Source organism: Gadus morhua, chromosome 11, assembly GCF_902167405.1.
Source record: "Gadus morhua chromosome 11, gadMor3.0, whole genome shotgun sequence".
Classification (NCBI taxonomy): domain Eukaryota; kingdom Metazoa; phylum Chordata; class Actinopteri; order Gadiformes; family Gadidae; genus Gadus; species Gadus morhua.
The window spans coordinates 12065805-12084228 of NC_044058.1; the positions used below are offsets into that span (position 1 = coordinate 12065805).

At 42.3% G+C, this 18424-nt stretch overlaps 2 protein-coding genes across 4 annotated transcripts; one reads left to right on the top strand and one right to left on the bottom strand.

The window, feature by feature from the left end:
• Positions 1-919: 919 nt before the first annotated feature.
• On the bottom strand, positions 920-13067 carry hormad1 (HORMA domain containing 1). Of its 3 annotated transcripts, XM_030371429.1 has the most exons (15): positions 12812-13063; positions 12367-12421; positions 12120-12264; positions 11667-11730; positions 10666-10702; positions 10531-10551; positions 10386-10412; positions 10175-10242; positions 6191-6342; positions 5148-5305; positions 3521-3595; positions 3020-3070; positions 2271-2366; positions 1721-1777; positions 920-1341 (listed from the first exon to the last, which is right to left on the bottom strand). In XM_030371429.1, exons 2-15 carry the CDS (start codon positions 12397-12399, stop codon positions 1255-1257), a joined length of 1071 nt encoding a protein of 356 aa, XP_030227289.1. In that variant the 5' UTR covers positions 12400-12421; positions 12812-13063; the 3' UTR covers positions 920-1254. The 3 variants fall into 3 exon arrangements, with proteins under 3 accessions (XP_030227289.1, XP_030227291.1, XP_030227290.1); XM_030371431.1 differs by lacking the exon at positions 2271-2366 and having other exon boundaries at positions 12812-13067; XM_030371430.1 differs by lacking the exon at positions 10531-10551 and having other exon boundaries at positions 12812-13066.
• Positions 13068-13254: 187 nt separating this feature from the next.
• Positions 13255-16893, top strand: ensab (endosulfine alpha b). The gene is made up of 3 exons (XM_030371434.1): positions 13255-13472; positions 15279-15401; positions 16355-16893. The coding sequence occupies exons 1-3, from the start codon at positions 13416-13418 to the stop codon at positions 16523-16525; spliced, it is 351 nt and encodes a 116-aa protein (XP_030227294.1). The 5' UTR covers positions 13255-13415; the 3' UTR covers positions 16526-16893.
• Positions 16894-18424: the final 1531 nt, after the last annotated feature.

Genomic DNA, 18424 nt, shown 5'->3' on the forward strand with positions numbered 1-18424 from the left:
CCTGGCTTCACACTTCATTCTGCTTTGTGTTTTGACTGTTAGCAGAAATACCCATAAAAAGGCCACAAAGACCATGATATACACACACTGGCCAGGACAATGCTGCGGCTTGGAAGAGAGGGCTCGGTGTGACGTCCCCCACCCTGTCTTCCTCCGGCCTGCTGTAGACAGAGCAGGGAGTCGGGGTGGGGGTGAGGGTGGGGGGGGGGGGGCGTAGGCCTGCTTGGATATGCATCACAAAGGCTTCCTGGGGTATTGATCGGCAGTGGGTTAAGGCAGTCTATCAGCAAATGCCCCCTCTCTCAGGGAAAAAACAACAGGAGATTAAAAACACACAGCTTGCTGGGCGGGATGTTGCCGATGGGCTGTTATCTCAGCCCAGAGGTCACTGTGTACAGATATAATCCACTTTCACTTAACAGCTTCATTTAGCTCACCTCACATGCAAATCACAACGCCACACTGGTTTATTTTGGAGGGGGTTGGGTTAGTGCTGTGTGTGTGTGTGTGGGGGGGGGAGGGGGTACTAGGGATGAGCACAGCAGGTGAGTGTCTTCACTCTACAGCAGGCTTTATTCAGGCTGGAAGCTGCTTATACGTTTACTTTTTCTCCAGCGTCAGACAAAGTAATTGCTGCTGGAGCTCTTAAAGGGAGTTGAAACAGTGCCCCCTAACTTTAGTGATAGCAATGACGGCCAGTGAGGTCAAGTTATTTGCCATTAAATGGCTGGACACACAACCCATTTAAATTGTTGCTATTAATCCACAAACTACACCATGGATGTACTGTTATCAATAAATAAATACTTCTAAACCCTCACATATCACAATATATCGAAATATTGTTTATGAATTTGTTGATAATTGATAGATCAGGGAAATCCATACATTTCTTCGAAAAAAATCTATTTGATATTAGTTGAATTGTGAAGCCTTTTATTATAAACAAATGAACAACTGAATGTTATTTAATTCTACTTACAAATGTGTATAAACACCTAGACCTCAGTAAGCAAGTTTTCCAAGTGTAAACAATTTTACAAATAAACATAAAATAGTATTTTCTTTTGTAGACAGAAAATGTGTTATATAACCAACGTTTCAAAAATTTTTGAACAATTGAACCAAATGATAAACAGGTCAAATGATTCTAAGACACATTGCATTGGAATGGTCAGAACCTGTGAACAACACGTTCTTCAGTAACAAAGTGAAAGTGAAAACTGCTGAACTGGTGGTTAATAAACGAGGGGCTCAGTAGCGTTCTTTGGGCTCGCTGAACTTGCGCTTTTTGGGTGCAGACGGGACTTCCTGGCTGCTCGGGAACTCAAACTGAGTCACCTGCAAAACAGGCAGGACAGTAGGCTTAGCTAAATCCATCTTCCAAAAAAGACAACATACTGTACTTCTATTTCGCATCAGCTGAACTGATCATGAAACAGATTAAATGTGGTATAAATCCCTTCATTAATAGTCGTACTTGGTAGCACGGCAAACAACTTTCTCATGCAATCTTTATGTCATCCAGTATATTTGTAATATTACAATGTAAAGGATGTACAAAGTAAAAGCTAAACCTGAATAATAATTGAGAAATTACTTTATTATGTTTGCTATCTTGGTTAATAATATGAATAATGTTAACATGAATAAATATAAAGTAGATGACAGTATTTATAAGCAGACATCACAGGGCATATGGAGGGTGGAGGGTGTTCACCGCTTTGTCCTGAACGGGAGAAGGTCTCTTGGTCGTCTTTGTTCTTGATATTGTTTTCTGCACACACACACACAAGAGTAAATTAAAACATTTACCGGTAAAAACATTTCAAACATGAAATACAATTTTAAGCGTAATATCTATCTTAGTACCGAAAGAATGTATGAATATATTTGAATCCATGTACAAATATTAACATATTTGTACATTTGGCAGATTTATGCCACATCAACGTTACTGAACACAGTCAACGTTTCTACTCACATTATCCTGGTAATGATGTGAGCCGTTTAGTTACGATCATTCTCAATCACTTCAAGTTGGCCATGCAATTCTGGTGGCGATCAGAGTGGGCCTTAGCCCCTTGAAGGTTGTGAGCCGCTGGTCTAGTAGCCATCATGTGACCTTGCGTGTGAAGAGAACCACTAGAGCTACGGGAGCTACTAGACAGTCTTCAAGAGAAGCTTGGGTCTAAAGGGCCCGGCTTGTTACAGTCATCTCTCCTGAGAGCTGAGGGGGGAGGTCTGAGGGGGGTCAGGGGGAGACTCACCGTGGAGGAGCTCACGACTCGACCACTCCTGGTCTTCATGAGGGCCACCTCCTCCGTTGTACTGGTGCTCTCCAACTCCACCATCAGAGTGTCCATCTGACAGAGGACAGATGGCTCACTGCTACCCCCTACCAGACACTACAAGGGGCTACTTATAGGAAGGCCGCCCCTTATATACCCATGTTGACAGAGCCCTCTACTGATCACTGTAGCTTCTTCTGCGTCTGAGTAAACGGTGCACTGTGGGGGAATGGGTGGATCACAGGTGTTTCTTAGTGTGAGATGAAGAAGCCCTGTGGACCTTTACCTGTAGATAGCTCTGTATATACTGCCAAAGAAGTGTTGCGCTCTGCATATACTGCCAGATGTTTTGTGCTGTGTTTCTGTGTTAAGCTGATGAGCTGCAGACTGTCAGCCGGCATTTGGGTGTACTTTTCTTCAACGGTTTATTTTCACACAATACTGTCAGCAGATGGCACCAGTTTCATGTTAAACCCAGCCAGCTGTTTGTTAGCCTGTGTTGCAGATTTTATATTAGAGTGCAGAAAGTTTTTAAGGTTTAGTTTCCCTTGATTTCTAATAGTGCATGATTCTGAAGGTAGACAATGACATTTTTTATAAAATAATAAATCTCTCTTAACGCACCAAAGTTCACAAAAATATATGAAATAAAATTTCCAACAAATCATTTCCTAAAGATATGCTAATTATCCAGCAGCAAAAAAACTTTTGTGTGGGAAATAACTCACTATCTTAACACACTCTTCGGCAGGCTTCTCCAGATTGTCTATCATGTGAGTCTGGAGATAAGAGAAATACATATTATCTATCTGTCTTCCTCTCAACCACATATAACCACAAAACACAGAACGTTTTTCATTGGTTTAAGTTAAATTAGGCAAATTATGGGAAAACAATTATTTCCTGATCTCTGAATCGTGAAACTAATTTACTAAATATTCTTACGTGTTATTTATCAAATATTTAATCTTATATGATTAGAGCAGAAAACTATCTCCAAATGAATCAACCCATTCCAAACATAGCATGGTTAATACCTTGGTTAAAATGAGCATTCCTTTGTTCATATAAATGTCCATATCCTTTTTATCATATAGTGAAAGCTGAAACTCAAACAACCACTACCATTTACCCATGGAAGGCAGCGCTGAACCCCATTGAGTAAACATTGTGTATGCATTGTGTTGTGAGAGCAATGGAGTGATGCTCCAGGCATATAGCTCTCTGACCTGCTCTACGACAGACCCCTGCTCATCCATCTGCAGCATCCATTTGTCCCTCACACGCACAGGCTCCTCCTCCACCTGTAGCCATTGGACAGCGCAGGTGTCAATTCAAACCTTTCCTCTGCAATGTCAGTAGTGTTTTCGTGTAGTCATATAAACTTTGTCGAATACAGGGATTAAAGTGAAAAAAAATCTTCTGACTGAAATTTTATTCGCGCTACAGCCAAGTCACGTGCAGTGTGTGAAACATGTTCCAGGTTAGGTTACTTGACACCTGCTTAAGAAATACAAATGTATAAGACGTCAGCACCAAATGCAGCCATCACGTTTAAATGCTCGACCAATACTGTTTTACAGGAGGAGGATTTTAAACAGCTGTTCTTTTGCATCTATTGCAATTTTTTTGTTGTCTTTTCAATTAGACTCTAAGATTTTTTTTTTGCAAAGCTTGTCTCATATTTTACTCTCTAAAAAATGCTTGCCATCGTTCCCCGTTTCCGTCAGCCATGCCCATCTCCATTTATTTTTTTGTGTTTTATCAATATCCGATACATCAGAGCCGTCAATCATTATAAGGGAGTTCATACTAGCTTAACTTTCGCTCTGACACTCAACACTAACACAACAAAGAGACGTAAGATGTGGCGCGAAAATGGTGTGTATATATATACATTTGTATATAATATATTTAATATATATTTAATATATAATCGGGATGTACATTAAAATGCTTGTGTTTTCAGTCAATTTTAACGGTAGACCTTTTAAATACTCACTATATAATTTGACAATTTTACCGGCGTTGACGTATGACGACATAATACACGCGTGTATTATGTCCATGTTCGAAACTGCATACTACCGTACTGCCGACTACATACTGCGCGGTATGTACTGTATACTGCATACTGAATGTGGGATTCAGTATGCAGTATACAGCAGACCGACTGCACCGCAGTATACATTATGCAAGTTTCCCAGAATGCATTTCGCGGCAGCGGTAGCGGCAAAGCTGCTAAAAGCTGTTTTAATTCTCGCTTCAGTGCTGTTAATACATCACTTTCTTAAGTTTTAATATTTTTTTATGCGAGAAAGTACCTATTTAGATCCTTAATATGCGATTAGTTTATCCAAATGACGCCTGTTTGTAAATTTGTCCCGACGTTATCGGAGATGTGAAGTGGCCTCTGTGAACTCCAAATGACGGAAATCCGTCGTAGCGACGGAGAACTTTAATCCATGCGAATAACTTGAACGGTAAAACTAAGCCAATGTATGTTTATTGATTTCTGTAGAGGAAGTCAACCATTTCATACGCCAACAAAGGGCGCCAGAGGTCAATAGGCAATGTGGCGGGTTTTGTTTGTCGCAGGGAATTACAGATTTGTCGTAAATGACCCTTGGAAATTACTTGAAGTGGCACTCTGTATTCCACGCAATTTGGGTAAATTATACCAGAATCATCAGAGCCTAAGCTCAGCGTCATCTTCAAGACAAGATTAGGCATTACCCTGACATAAAAACCATATGAGGATGATTGGTTGCCAGCATCAAAACCATGCTTTCTGTAACAAGTCCAAATCACAGAAGTACTTGGCGTGATCGGCGCTGGGGTGCATCTCCTCTCTACCTTCTCCAGCCTGTCTCTCTCGGTGGTGACGTCCACGAGCAGCGTGTGGAAGGGGGTGACCACCTCGCCCATGCACAGCTTCACCGGCTCCTTGGAAAACTCAATCACGTTACCGTCGCCCTCCTTGAACCCTGGTGGCTGGTAGTCCTTAGGAGTGACTGGGGACACCCATCAAGCAGACGCAACCACACACACACACACACACACACACACACACACACACACACACACACACACACACACACACACACACACACACACACACACACAAACACACAGACAATCTCCTACTTTTAGTACTATGTAAAGGCCAACATGTGACCAACATGTGAGGAACATGGACAGATTTTGTGTTTTCAAACACGACGATACAACTCAGAAAATGCAAAGAATTATAAGCAAGCTGTGCATATTTGGAGCGACCTTTCATTTCCACAATATTTATTCTCATATAATTTATTTTGCTATGAAAGTCCCTCAGAGATATTGTGCTAACAAGCATACTTCATGATGAGACCACCATGGAGGGGACTAAAAGACTAACGCCTCAACACCACAGGCAGCAAGACTCAAGGTGGCCCTCTTCTGGCTGCTCGTGGAATCACCTTGCCCTGTGCAAGTGAATCAGGATGGATCTGAGACAACGTGAGTTTAAATACAGGGAATACTAAATCGATCAATAATTTTTGCCCGAATTCTGGACTGGAAACATCTGCCTTCTGTTTTCTTTCGGCTTGATGGAAAATTGCAATGTACAAATATTTCAAGATTCTAGTATGACGCTTATGATGCGTTCACATGCGTGTCTCAGCGTGTCCTTGTGTGTGCATTATATGTGTCTGTGTGCATAGGAACATTTCCATTGTATGTGTGTGTGTATTATTATTGCATATGCAAAATATTATCTACATATGTGCAATATTGCCCGTGCGTGTGTTTGTGTGTGTTTATGTCAAGCGAAACATTGCTTGATAATTTCATTGAGGCTGAATAGATCAGGGTCCGGTCTATACGTCTACTGGCGGTTGTGCTTTGTAGGTTACCTTCGTCGTAGTATCCCAGCTTCATGTTGAGGCAGACGTTGTCAGGGAGAGGACCCAGGATCTGCATCAGTGTGTACAGCTTCCTCACCAGCAGGATGCTGGCCTTCTTGGTGTTGCCGCACACCATCGCCGCCCCCTTGCAGTTGTTGTTGCTAGGACACGCAAAGGATTATGGGAAATCATCCTGACACTCATGGTCGTTTTTACTCCCAACACTCCGACTCTCCTATTTTTTCCCTGAAAGAACTTAAAGGTCCCAAGGCATGAAAAAATCACTTGGAGGTTTTCTAACATTAATACGAGTTCCCCTAGCCTGCCTATAGTCCTCCAGTAGCTAGAAATGGCGCTAGGGGTAAAACGAGCACTAGCTATCCTGCTCTGCCTTTGAAAAAACAAAACTCAGACGCGCCGATTTGGAATTTTTCCCCATATGTCCCCGTACGACTTACGGGGACATGTTACCTCCCCTTTCTCTGCTTTGCCCAATGAGCTACGACCGTGCGAGAGCCCCATGTGTGTGTCTGTAGCGCAAGTGTTACACACTGTTGGTGTTATGGCGCATAACACGTCGGGTTCTCTGACGTTTCTTGTATTTCCACAACGAGACTCGTAGTCGGGGTTATCTCAGCCATGGTTGAGAAGGAATTGGGGGGAAAGGAACTTTGGCTTTTGACATGGAGGAGAAAGGGATTGACCGCGATTGTCCCCCGCCGGAACCCCGCTGCCCAATCGCGGGCAACAATCACGGTGTGGAAGTGGAAGAACCGGAGAGGTCTGAGAACCCGACGCAGTTGTTTGAGATTCATAATATCGTCTGGGCATCACCGCCGCGAGGCACCACCACAGTGAGCGGTGGTTCCTCGGCAGCAGGCAGCAGGGCTCCGGCGGGAGACAATCCCTTTCTACGCCTTCCCGCGGTTCAGTCTACTTCAGATCGATGTGGAAGGGGAAGAAGCAGAGACGTCAGAGAACCTGACACAGCCGTTTGAGATATCGTGAGATATCGTCAGGAGGCGCACACAGCTTTGGGCCGTGATAATATATATTATATGACATATATATCTATTTATAATATGATATTATTGATATATAGAGCTATTATTGATACACTATATACTTTGTTCATTATGAGTTTTTTTCAGTTTGAATAATAATAATACATTTAATTTAGAGGCGCCTTTCAAGACACCCAAGGTCACCTTACAGAGCATAGTCATCATAAATCGTTTATGTGAATAATGAATAGTAACGTTCTTAACAACTGCCATCTTACCAATAACAAAACTTATGGTATAACAATTATGACAGAAAACAACAAAATAACTTAAATATAGTGCAAAATCTAGTGCAAACACTATGCATATGGATTGAACGTTGTTGTTTTTTTTACCAAGGTCTGATTAATCGCTAGGCCTTTACAGGAAACATTCAGCTTCTATATAATGGACGTCTATACCTTTAACTTCTATATAACCTAGATGTCTATACCTTTAAAGGAGCATTTCACCGGTGGAGGCATGAATATGTATTGAAATTGGGTCCTATATGTAGTCAAATAATAAAATAAAATTCTAATTTGGGGCCGTCTTGACCGAGAAAAGAAAGAAAGTGACTTTTTGGCGCTTGTGGATTAAAGACAACAACTCCCACCAAGCACCACGATGCACAGCTTCGCTGGCCACTCCCGCTGATCTAGATCTCCGCCTATCGGACACCTCGCTGTTCCATCTACCAAGCTGATACCGCAAGACTGCTTGAAAATCATTTCACACAACATTTCTAGTGAAGTATTAGTTGGTGAACTATTTACCGTATTTTCCGCACTATAAGGCGCACTTCGTAAAGACTATAAGGCGCACTCCGTAAAGACGGAGTCATTTCGAAACCGCATCGAGCTGTAGAGACGCTGTATTCAAGGCGCTGGTTCTCCACAGAAAAAGGTGGAGCGCATCAAGCCTGCGCGCTGTATACAAACATTCAGTCACGAGGAGATTCAACCTTTTAAATTGAGCAGAAATACTTTTTAATGTACAGTTACTAATTACATTTATTAAGGGGCTTTATTTAAAGCTACAAAAAGAATACAAATAAAATAATAAACCAAAAATTCAATGCAACTCTGACTTCCCCCAGCTGGTGGGGGGCTAATGCCATCAAGCGTTTCAGACGTCCACACGAATCCTAACACAAAACCGCATAGGTCCGGATAGATTTGAAACCACCTCCGAGGGTGGTTTCAGAGATATGCAGTTTCGGGCAACGGATTCGCCGGCTCCGTCTGGACGGTCGGCCGAACGGACAAGACTTAAGGCCCATTCACACCCTACGGTAAATACGGATACGGACTGTTTCGTCCGGTCCCGGAGGTGTTTCGTCCGTCAATGGGTCCGTTGCCTCTGAGCTTACGAATCCGGAGTGCTCCGGGAGAAACGGAGCAATACCACCGGAAATCGAGGCGGCAGTATAGAGTCGAATGTCAGACCATTCGCGAAAATAGATAGAGTAGTATAATATCTGATATATATACATATTGTATTTGACGTTTTGTACTTATATTACACCATATACCTGGCATTTTTATTTTATTGTTTATTGTTATTGTTCCCCTGCTTTGGCAATGAGTTGTAACTGGTCATTTAACAACAATTTGAGGAGATAATCTGCGGGTTGGTGAGGGGTGTCACGTGCCACCGCACACTTTTTGCACTTTTTTTCGCCGATTTCGGATGACACAAAGCAAAATCATATCTACAGATGTCATGTTTGCGATTGTCGATGCCGTTAATTTGTGAAACGACAGTCACTGCCCTCTAGAGGATTTATTGCGTAACATCCATAACAACGCTGAAACCAGACGGAGGTATGAAGGGTAGTTCCGGGTGCAACGTGTGGGGCGACAGACGATTTTTTCGTCCGGATCCGGAGGTATGGATCGGCCTTTACGCGGTTTCACCAAAAAATCGGCTTCGTGTGGACGGGGCCTCAGAAGGCGAACACACGTTCACCAAGACGGGGAGACAGCGCCGGGCTACTTACGCCACTATCTGCCAATGGATCGTGGATGCCTGGGCTGATATATCAGTCTCAACTGTGGTCCAAGTTTTCACGAAGGCAGGAATAATCACTGAACTGCCAGGCAACAGCAGCGACACTGACTCGGATAATGACGAGAGGGAGCCGGGCATGTTGGATGCCGTACTCGCCCAACTGTTCAATTTGGACACTGAAGAAGAATGCTATCGATGTGACCAATCGGAAATTGTAGTTTGTAAAATAGAACATAAAACTGAACAAATATACACCCGCTCATTAATTCTGCCCCCAATTAAATGTAATGCCGCCCACCCAATAATTCCAGACTTCTTAAGACATTTAAGACCTTGATTATCGAAAATTAAATGTAATGACTTTTAAGACTTTTCAAGATCCGCGGCAACCCTGGCTCCAGGACTCCCGCCGGAGCACCAGGAGTGTTCTTGAATATTTACAGAACACGGGCAAAAGCTGTGTGCGCCTCGCCATTGCAATAAATCCACTGTAAACACGAGTGCATAGTACCGTGGCCGCAAGCTGCTCAGGGTCACACCCCCACCCTCCACCTTGAACACCTCTAAAAAGCGGCACGTTTGTGGAAAGCTCATTGTGGGACTGGGTCGTAGTGGCTGTAATTTTGCACCAAGAATGAATTTCGTTTCTTTTTTTCTTTTATAAATATTGTATTAAAGGCCCACTAACACCTATATATAAGCATCCATAAAGTAGCATACCATCGGACCTTTAATTAACTATTTACTGCAGATCTGCTGCATGCTTAACTCACATGGTGGATAAATACAGAAAAACACTAAGCCTCATTGCACTCTAATGTCAGAAGTTGGATGATTTAGAAAAGTGTACCTCATTGTAAATACATTATATGCTTATTCCTTTTGTATAGTTTTCTGTTATTCTGGATGAGTGATCCAGAAATCAAACATATTGTACCTTTCAAATTCCATTTGTGGTCCCTCTGCGGAGTAGATTATCTTAAATTGGTAGAATTCTGTCACGAGCTGAAAAAAAAGAAGGAAAGACGGCTATTTGAGGTGAATGAACAACTCGGTACCTACGATTTACTTTATCAATGCACATGTGGGAATTTCCCGTGACTCAACTGCCACAACGGAACAGCAATCTCTGTCTCCTGAAACATTACCTTAGGATTGTCTGGATCAGTGTATATCTAAAACAAACAGCAACAGTACATTAGGAGTGCATAAAGATAAAGGCTTTCAGGATTCAATATTACATTTATCCTTAAATTGAATCAGACATGTACACATGAAAGACAAGCCACTCACCGACAAAACTACCTTTCTCAGCTGGAGGGACACAGGGTGTAACGAATGTGAATAAAGCTAATTATATTTGCTGACTTACCTTTGGCTTTAAGGTCTTTAATGTTCATCCAAAGCAAATATTTGTGGAGGACTTACATATTTCTTCTGGATGGCATCAAAGCATCCCTGCATCCTTAAGAGGGTTATTAAAACAAGTGAAATGAATACACACACATAAAGACACACACAGTCTATCTCGAGAAGGACCAGGGAAACCCTGAGTCATCCTGATAGAACCAAATGTCGCTGGCATTGTTTCCAACCGTTACCATCATGTTTGTGTGTGTGTGTGTGTGTGTGTGTGTGTGTGTGTGTGTGTGTGTGTGTGTGTGTGTGTGTGTGCTTGTGTGTGTCTGTGTGTGTGTGTGTGTGTGTGTGTGTGCATCCATGCATCCATACATGGACACCAATAACCCAATTTCAAGGTATAATTGCTTAATGGCATTGAATCGATTGATAGCCTAGGTCCACTCACTCCAGCACTGCAGTAACAGAAAGCCCTATAACACCATTACAACCTTCAAGTCACAACTCAAAACTCACCTGTTCAAACTCGCACACAACGTCTAACTGATCAGTGTTTTGATTGTTTGTTTGTTTTGTTTTGTCTTGTTTTTGTTTTATTTATTATGTTTATATATTTTTTTCCACAATGTCTTGTTTTTTAAACGATTTATGATGACTGTATGCTCTGTAAGGTGACCTTGGGTTTCTTGAAAGGCGCCTCTAAATTAAATGTATTATTATTATTATTATTATTATAAAAGCAATAGTGTGATGTTTCTTCTTATGGCAGACATTTACATTGTTTTTGGTTTCTGTAAGCCAGACTGAAGTTATGAATGCATAAACTTACTTCTACTGCTACTACTTCAAATATTACTACTATTTTCTATATTGCTTATAATTCTATATTAGGTCAGCTATTGCTATATCTAATACAAACTCTACTACTGCTAATAATAATTGAGATATTAACCATAATCATAGTAATAATAATGATTTGAGAGGCTACTCATTTTTACTGCCAGGAAAATAAATTGATGTCACTAATTGAACAATTAAAATAAACAGAAAATGGTGTGTTAGAAACTGACCACTGGACTATCTGACTTGCCCCAGGACAGCTGCGCTCCTCTCGTAGAATCATCACTTTCTGCTCTGTGTAAGGTACATTGAAACACAGTAGATTCATATTGCATCACAGATAGATAGACACACACACACAAACAAACACACACACACACACACGCACACGCACACGCACACGCACACACACACACACACACACACACACACACACAGATTTCAGTTTATCATTAAGTTATAACTGAGGAAGCAGGCACAGGCACATCTAGTCATGCTTCATTTCTGGATGAGAAGTTAAAGCAAACACATCAACATCTAAGTGAGCCCTGTATCTTACTTTCTTGCATCCTTCAGTCTTGCGCTCGTTCAAAAGAAACCCATTCAACTTGCCGCCGTCATGATTAATATTGCAATTTAGCTGTGCAATGTCGCAGGCTGATGCAGGATAGCTAGCTACATACCTTCAACATGTTTGATCCCATAGGCTTTCTCAGGGAAGAGGCCCCTAAGGTAGGTGATGCTGGACACGGCAATGGCCAGAAGTTTCTTTACAACAATCAGGGATTGCTTCTCTGTAGCGACAACATCTGGCAAAAGCTGAGTCTCCTAAATAAATCAAACATAATGCACACAGTACATGCAGACAAACAGTAGATGCAAGTTCATGCTGCAACCAACATGGATATTAGTTATACAGGCGAATCATACCTGACCAGGCCTGGTTTGTTGGACACTTGCCATGGTTGTGAGGAGGTATACAATTCTAAATAACAAAAAAATATGCATTGTTGCACAGTCTGTGTGTGTCAATATATTGTGCAATGGTTTCGTAAGACCAAATCGGTTTGTTGAGTATGGCGTTTCATTGTATTACCAGCGAGGTTAAACTGGGAACACAATTCTTAAACATCACAAAGTTAGCATTTTCATATATTAGCTTTGGTTACATATTAAAGAACTACTGAAATAATCTTACATTAGCATTAGCTGGCCTACTTTAGATTGGCGTTTCCACTTTATAGCATATTTTGAATAAAGACCGGCTGCTCCATCAGAAGCTAATGTCACGATACAAGCTACTACTTTGCTTGCTAAATTAAATATTATAATAATGCCATATTAACATCTATATTGTGGTCACTGTGATACTTACAAAAAGCGTCTCTTTCTAAATCTCTTTAGCACTAAGCTAATTAGCGAAATCGTTCCCGCTCTCTGTGTTTGATCGACAGTTTAACGTGTATCACAAACAGGCAGCCAATCACAAATAAGATAATTCAAATGAATAAATTAAGTAATAATATTTAAATAATAATATTTGAAATCGATGCCAGCTATGTAATCGTAGTATTATTAATAACAACTGCCTATATTTCAGTGGAAACAGGTATGTATTATTTAGTTTGTGTGGCCAAATCTATGAATGTGGCTGCCATCGAGGACACATTCTGGATTGGGATTGGACCGCGTGCTGTCAATCACAGTGGCTGCGCAGTCATGTGGTATTCCAGTGGCTGGTTTAAAGCCTGTTCAAGAGCCCTGTAAGCCCTTTGTATTGGTTACTGTAAATGTCTGTCAAACGAGGGGCATCCCTCATAGTGACGTAACACACCTTCTCGCCATTTTCACTGAGAGGCAGTCGTGTGTTCAGAAAACCAGGATTGGACTCAGCATAGATACATAAATTGTATTTTAACACAAACAGCGTTTCGCCGGACGGATAAACAGGACATTTGTCAGTCCAAAACGGTCGCAACATGTCGTCAGAAAACCTGGACTCAGACACTCAGATTGACTACGAAGACGAAAAACAGGTAGGTTTGGATGTCAGCCTTTAATGTTGTTGGGCCAGTCACTGAGGATGCTAGCTGTAAGAGGCTAGCAGCTAGCTAGAACAAGTGAAAGTGTTTAAAATGCAAGCCTGAATGCAATGGCACGCAAACAAGATGAGGCCAGCATACACCTACACACTTATTTTATTTGAATGGAATGAGTATTATCGCGGCTGTAAAATAAAGCGTGTGTGTGTGGATACTGTGTGACTGAGTCTCGTCCCACTTGATTTGGCTCGTGTCATTGGCTCAACAGTTCACAGCGGCTGGGGCCTCATTGGTCAACTCTAACCTGACAACAACTGCAATGAGGCAGAGCTTCCGCATTATCCTCAAACTATACACTGCTGAGGTTATGATGTGAAGGATAAATAACCGAATTTGTTGCATTGTTGCAGAATCAGTGGGTGTCAAATATATTGTGCAATGCTGTCCTAAGACGAAATCGGTTTTGTTGAATATGTTTCATTGTTTTGACAATATTTCGGCAATATTTTAACTCATGTGCTCATGAATGTCTTGAAACCCAAGATTGGGTTCGATTTTGGTGCATAGTAAAGAGTTGAAATCAGGAATTAACATGCTCATTGTGCACCTTTTAAATCATGAAGTCAGCAGCAGAGACAGCTATTTAAGAGATGCATGTTATTAAGGCATGTATACAGCTTCTGCCTTTCTCTACGGATGAACGTTTTGGGAAAATCTGTCTGTTTACACTGTTTTGAATCAGCCCATCTTTGTGGGCTCAAGTGAATAATTAAGGCCCAGTACAACATTCGGCCTCCCCCTCCCTCCCCTCTCTTCCTCCGTGGGAATAGGTTCTTCGGCTTCTGTAACCTCCTGAGTCATAATTGATCAGTCCACACTCTCTTGCAAAGGAAACTCGAGCCTGTCAGGGCAGGTATATGCTGGCTATTGTGTACATCTAGTCACATTGTTAACGCTTCTGACCCAATCAAGGTGTGGTTCTGTGTCACTTGTGTGTCTGACCTGTTCCACTAGTTACGGCCATTTTTGTGTTTTCACATGTGACGTGAATGCAGCAAGGGTAGGTTAGGCCGCTGTAACCTTGGTGAAAAAGCTGTCTTTGTCAATGCAAATATAATAAAATATGCTAGTTTAATGCCTGGTGTGTGTTTGTGTGTCTGTGTGCCTGTGCGTTATTGCTGTTATTTTGTTAATTCAACCAAACATGTGCGTTCAAAGACACTGTTGTGGTGTTGGAGCATGTTACTCTTGTTATAACCAATAAACTTCCAGAAGTAATCGCCATGGTATTTAAACATTGCCCCACCACCATAACATAAGAGTTGTCCAAACAATGTGATTTTAAAGGAGGAGGCTTCCCGTCAAAAAGATTAGGGTTAGGCCGTACCTCGCTTACATGTCAAAAGAACAAGTTTGACTCATCCTTTTGTTTTGCTTTGATTAATCTTTTTCATTAAATGGCTGAAACAAACCATTCAGGGCTCAAATAATCGTTTCTACATGGTTTACTCCGGATATCGTGTCAGACACACACATTCAATTTTGTATATACATTTGTGATTATGTTTTTTGCATTTTCACTGTGTAGTTCAATTTAAGAGTGAGTAGTCTAGATCTGTGATTTTCCTTACACATTGCTCTACCACGTTTTACTTTAGTTATTTGATACTTAAATGTGTATGTAAATATACTGCTAATATTCGGTTTGTATTATTATAATTTTTGTGTCTTCTCCTGTTTGATTAGCACAGTTTCTGCTCCTAACACCTGAATGATCTCATGGTCATATAATGTTATCAGGATTCCCAGGAGAAGAACAGCAGTCCCATCAAGTCTGAGGAAGCCAAGCTGAAGGCCAAATACCCCAGCCTGAACCATAAGCCTGGAGGCTCTGACTTCCTTATGAAGCGGCTACAGAAAGGGGTAGGTGGCAAACAGAAACTAACATCATCCCCACAACAGACAACATCATCCGAACAAGCCTTGCATTCTGTCCAAGCATCTCTTTGTTACACAGGAGAATGTGAGGTTCGGTCAAGCCGCATTGCATTCGGGTTTTGCCCCTCTCTCAAGATGTTTTGAAGGGAGAGGCTACACCATGTTAACTTTCCCTGAACTGATATTCCCTGCTAGCATTACCGCTAGCATGAATAGCAGCATGACCTGGCACCCAAGGAATTGAAAATCCATGCTGCTTCCCCTCCCCCCCAGTTGTTTCAGTATATGTATATACATGTTCATATATAATGGGAGTTGTTGCATTGCAGTAAAACTCAACATAAACTGTAACATAAACTCTTAAAGGTGAAGTCCATCATGTTGTGGAGCTAGAAAGTCAGTCCCCTGAAACACACTTGCATGTTATGTTATTTTATGCATTTCTAGATGATAATCAATCCAATTGCTCCAATGTAAATTATTAACAAACTTTCTAATTTCAAAGTCCATACAAATGGAAACTAAACCCCTACATCCTTTGACTTAAAGATATCTTAAGGGAAGCCTTTAGTGTTATTCTACAACGCATTCTAACACTCTCCTGCCCTAGGTTGCTTTGTCTATATCGTGACCTTGCCACATAGGTGCTCGTCCCATAATGCAAGGCAGCGCTTGTCACTTCTAATTCCCTATTTGATTTAATTTAATTTAATCTTTGGCATAATTGCTATAATTTAAATAATCAGTTACAGTCTCTATAAAGTCTTTAGTACCCATCATGAGTTGATGGGTTATCATCACAGGATAGCATAATAAGATATTTAATTATTAGAGGGTTTAACCTTTGCTCTTCCAGGCCTAGCCAAAGATGAAGCCTCAATAATTCCTTAGTTCGTCTTTGGCAGAAGTGTTTCTTATCTCCCTTCTCTCCCACCTAGCCAAAGTACTTTGACTCGGGGGACTACAACATGGCCAAGGCCAAGATGAAGAACAAGCAGCTCCCCGTGGCTGGGCCCGACAAGAACCTGGTGACCGGGGACCACATTCCCACGCCACAGGACCTGCCCCAGAGGAAGTCCTCCCTGGTTACCAGCAAGCTAGCCGGCTAGCCTCCACGATCTGAGGAACGCCCCCTCAACCATCGGCCCCCCCCCCCTGGGGCTCTTGAGAGCTGCTTGCCACCCCCTCACCTTCACTTCCCAAGATGTCCGTCTTCTCACGCCCTCCCTTCTCCCCTCCTCATGCTCCTCTCTTTCATTTATCTTCTCCCACTCCTCCCCCTCTCTACTCTCCTCTCCCTTCCTCTTCCTCCTCCTCCTCCTCTTCCTCCCCCGCTGAACCCCACAGGCACTCCTTGGCTTAACATATCATATTTAAGCTCCATTTGCGTGTGTGTCTGTTTGGCTGTGTGAGTGAGTGGGAGAGAGGAGATGCATCTGCGACCCTTCTCTCTCTCTCTCTCTCTCTCTCTCTCTCTCTCTCTCTCTCTCTCTCTCTCTCTCTCTCTCTCTCTCTCTCTCTCTCTCTCTCTCTCTCTCTCTCTCTCTCTCTCTCTCTCTCTCTCTCTCTCTCTCTCTCTCTCTCTCTCTCTCTCTCTCTCTCTCTCTCTCCCCCCCCCCTCCCGTAACCGTTGTTCACAGTAGAGTGGCATCAGGGGGTTGGATGGGGTGAGTCAATGCACTTTGTATACTGTACAGTCATTGTTTATCGTTTCGATGTTGTTTGGTTTTTATTTCTGGGGGATTTGTTTTGTTTTGGAATTGTTCTAATTGCATCCTCCAAGATACCAAAATGACTATGTATGTATAAGGGGAGGGGCTGTTTACCTCGTGCACTCCGACGTCTTTGGAACGGGCGTCTTCGTGATTCAAATCCCTCCAGTTGGGTGGGATTGGGGGGGGGAGGCAGTGAGTGGAGAGTGTTAGGATTATTATTGGTAGTATTCTGTTACTTTTGTTTGTAATAATCGCTTGCATACCAAAACCTGTAAGAGGCTGCTGCATTAGTGGAGAGATGTGTTCTGACTGGAATCATAGTGGGAATGCTGCAGAAGAAACGGCCCGGGGCTCTCATCCTATCCTGTTTCGCCGACTCTCGTCTAACAGATTCACCTCCCGCCTCGCTCTCTGCAGCTCCCCCGAACAGGAGAAAGCCCCCCCCTAATGTGTCTGTTGCCACTGCTCCTGTGTCTTCACTCCCTTTTGACTTTTATCTAGAGAAATCTGCATGTAGTAAGAAACACACAAACAGAAGATAAGAAGTAACTATTGAGGACTAGCAACTGGACGATGTGTATGCACAACTCTGCTGGGTCCTGGTTGGCCGTTTTCCCTTGCTGCCCTGACAATCCATAAACACACACTCTTCTTCTACGCTACCAAGCGCTGTTGCAGTGGAGAGGAAAGTGGATGGTTCACTGATATTTGTTAACCTGTTTTTGGTGTTATGGATACGGATGTGGCATATCAATAACATTAGCTGGTGTCACTTTCAAAAAGGTGTTGCATGTTTCCATGGCCAGTTGTGCCGATGAGAATTTACTTGGATGGGAGTTCTGGACCACAAATGCCACCATTACAGTCCAGGAGTCCTGTGCTCTATAGCCCAAGGTCGAACCGTGTAAGTATGGAGTCCAAAAGTCCACTAGTTTGGCATTGCTAGTCATGCACACAGGTCCCTTTTTGGAAAGAATCCATCGCATTAATAATAAGTACTAGGATTGACTCTCGGTGAACTGTCCATTTTAACTCTTGGTTTGGTGGCTTTTATCACATCAAGACGTGCGTCTGCTACGAGCGTAAAGAATTAATAGTGTGTGTACTTCTGTAAATATTTGAAGCGTTGTAAATTAATTTGTACATCTTTACGGGCGTTCAGCTTGTCCTGATAAGCGGTCCTTTAAAGAATCTAAACCATGCCCGGCTGTCCCGATAGTGGTAGCTCCCTTGATCCGGGAGTCTCCCTTCATAATCAGTGGTAGTAGTCGAAGTATCCTGTGCACTCTAGCT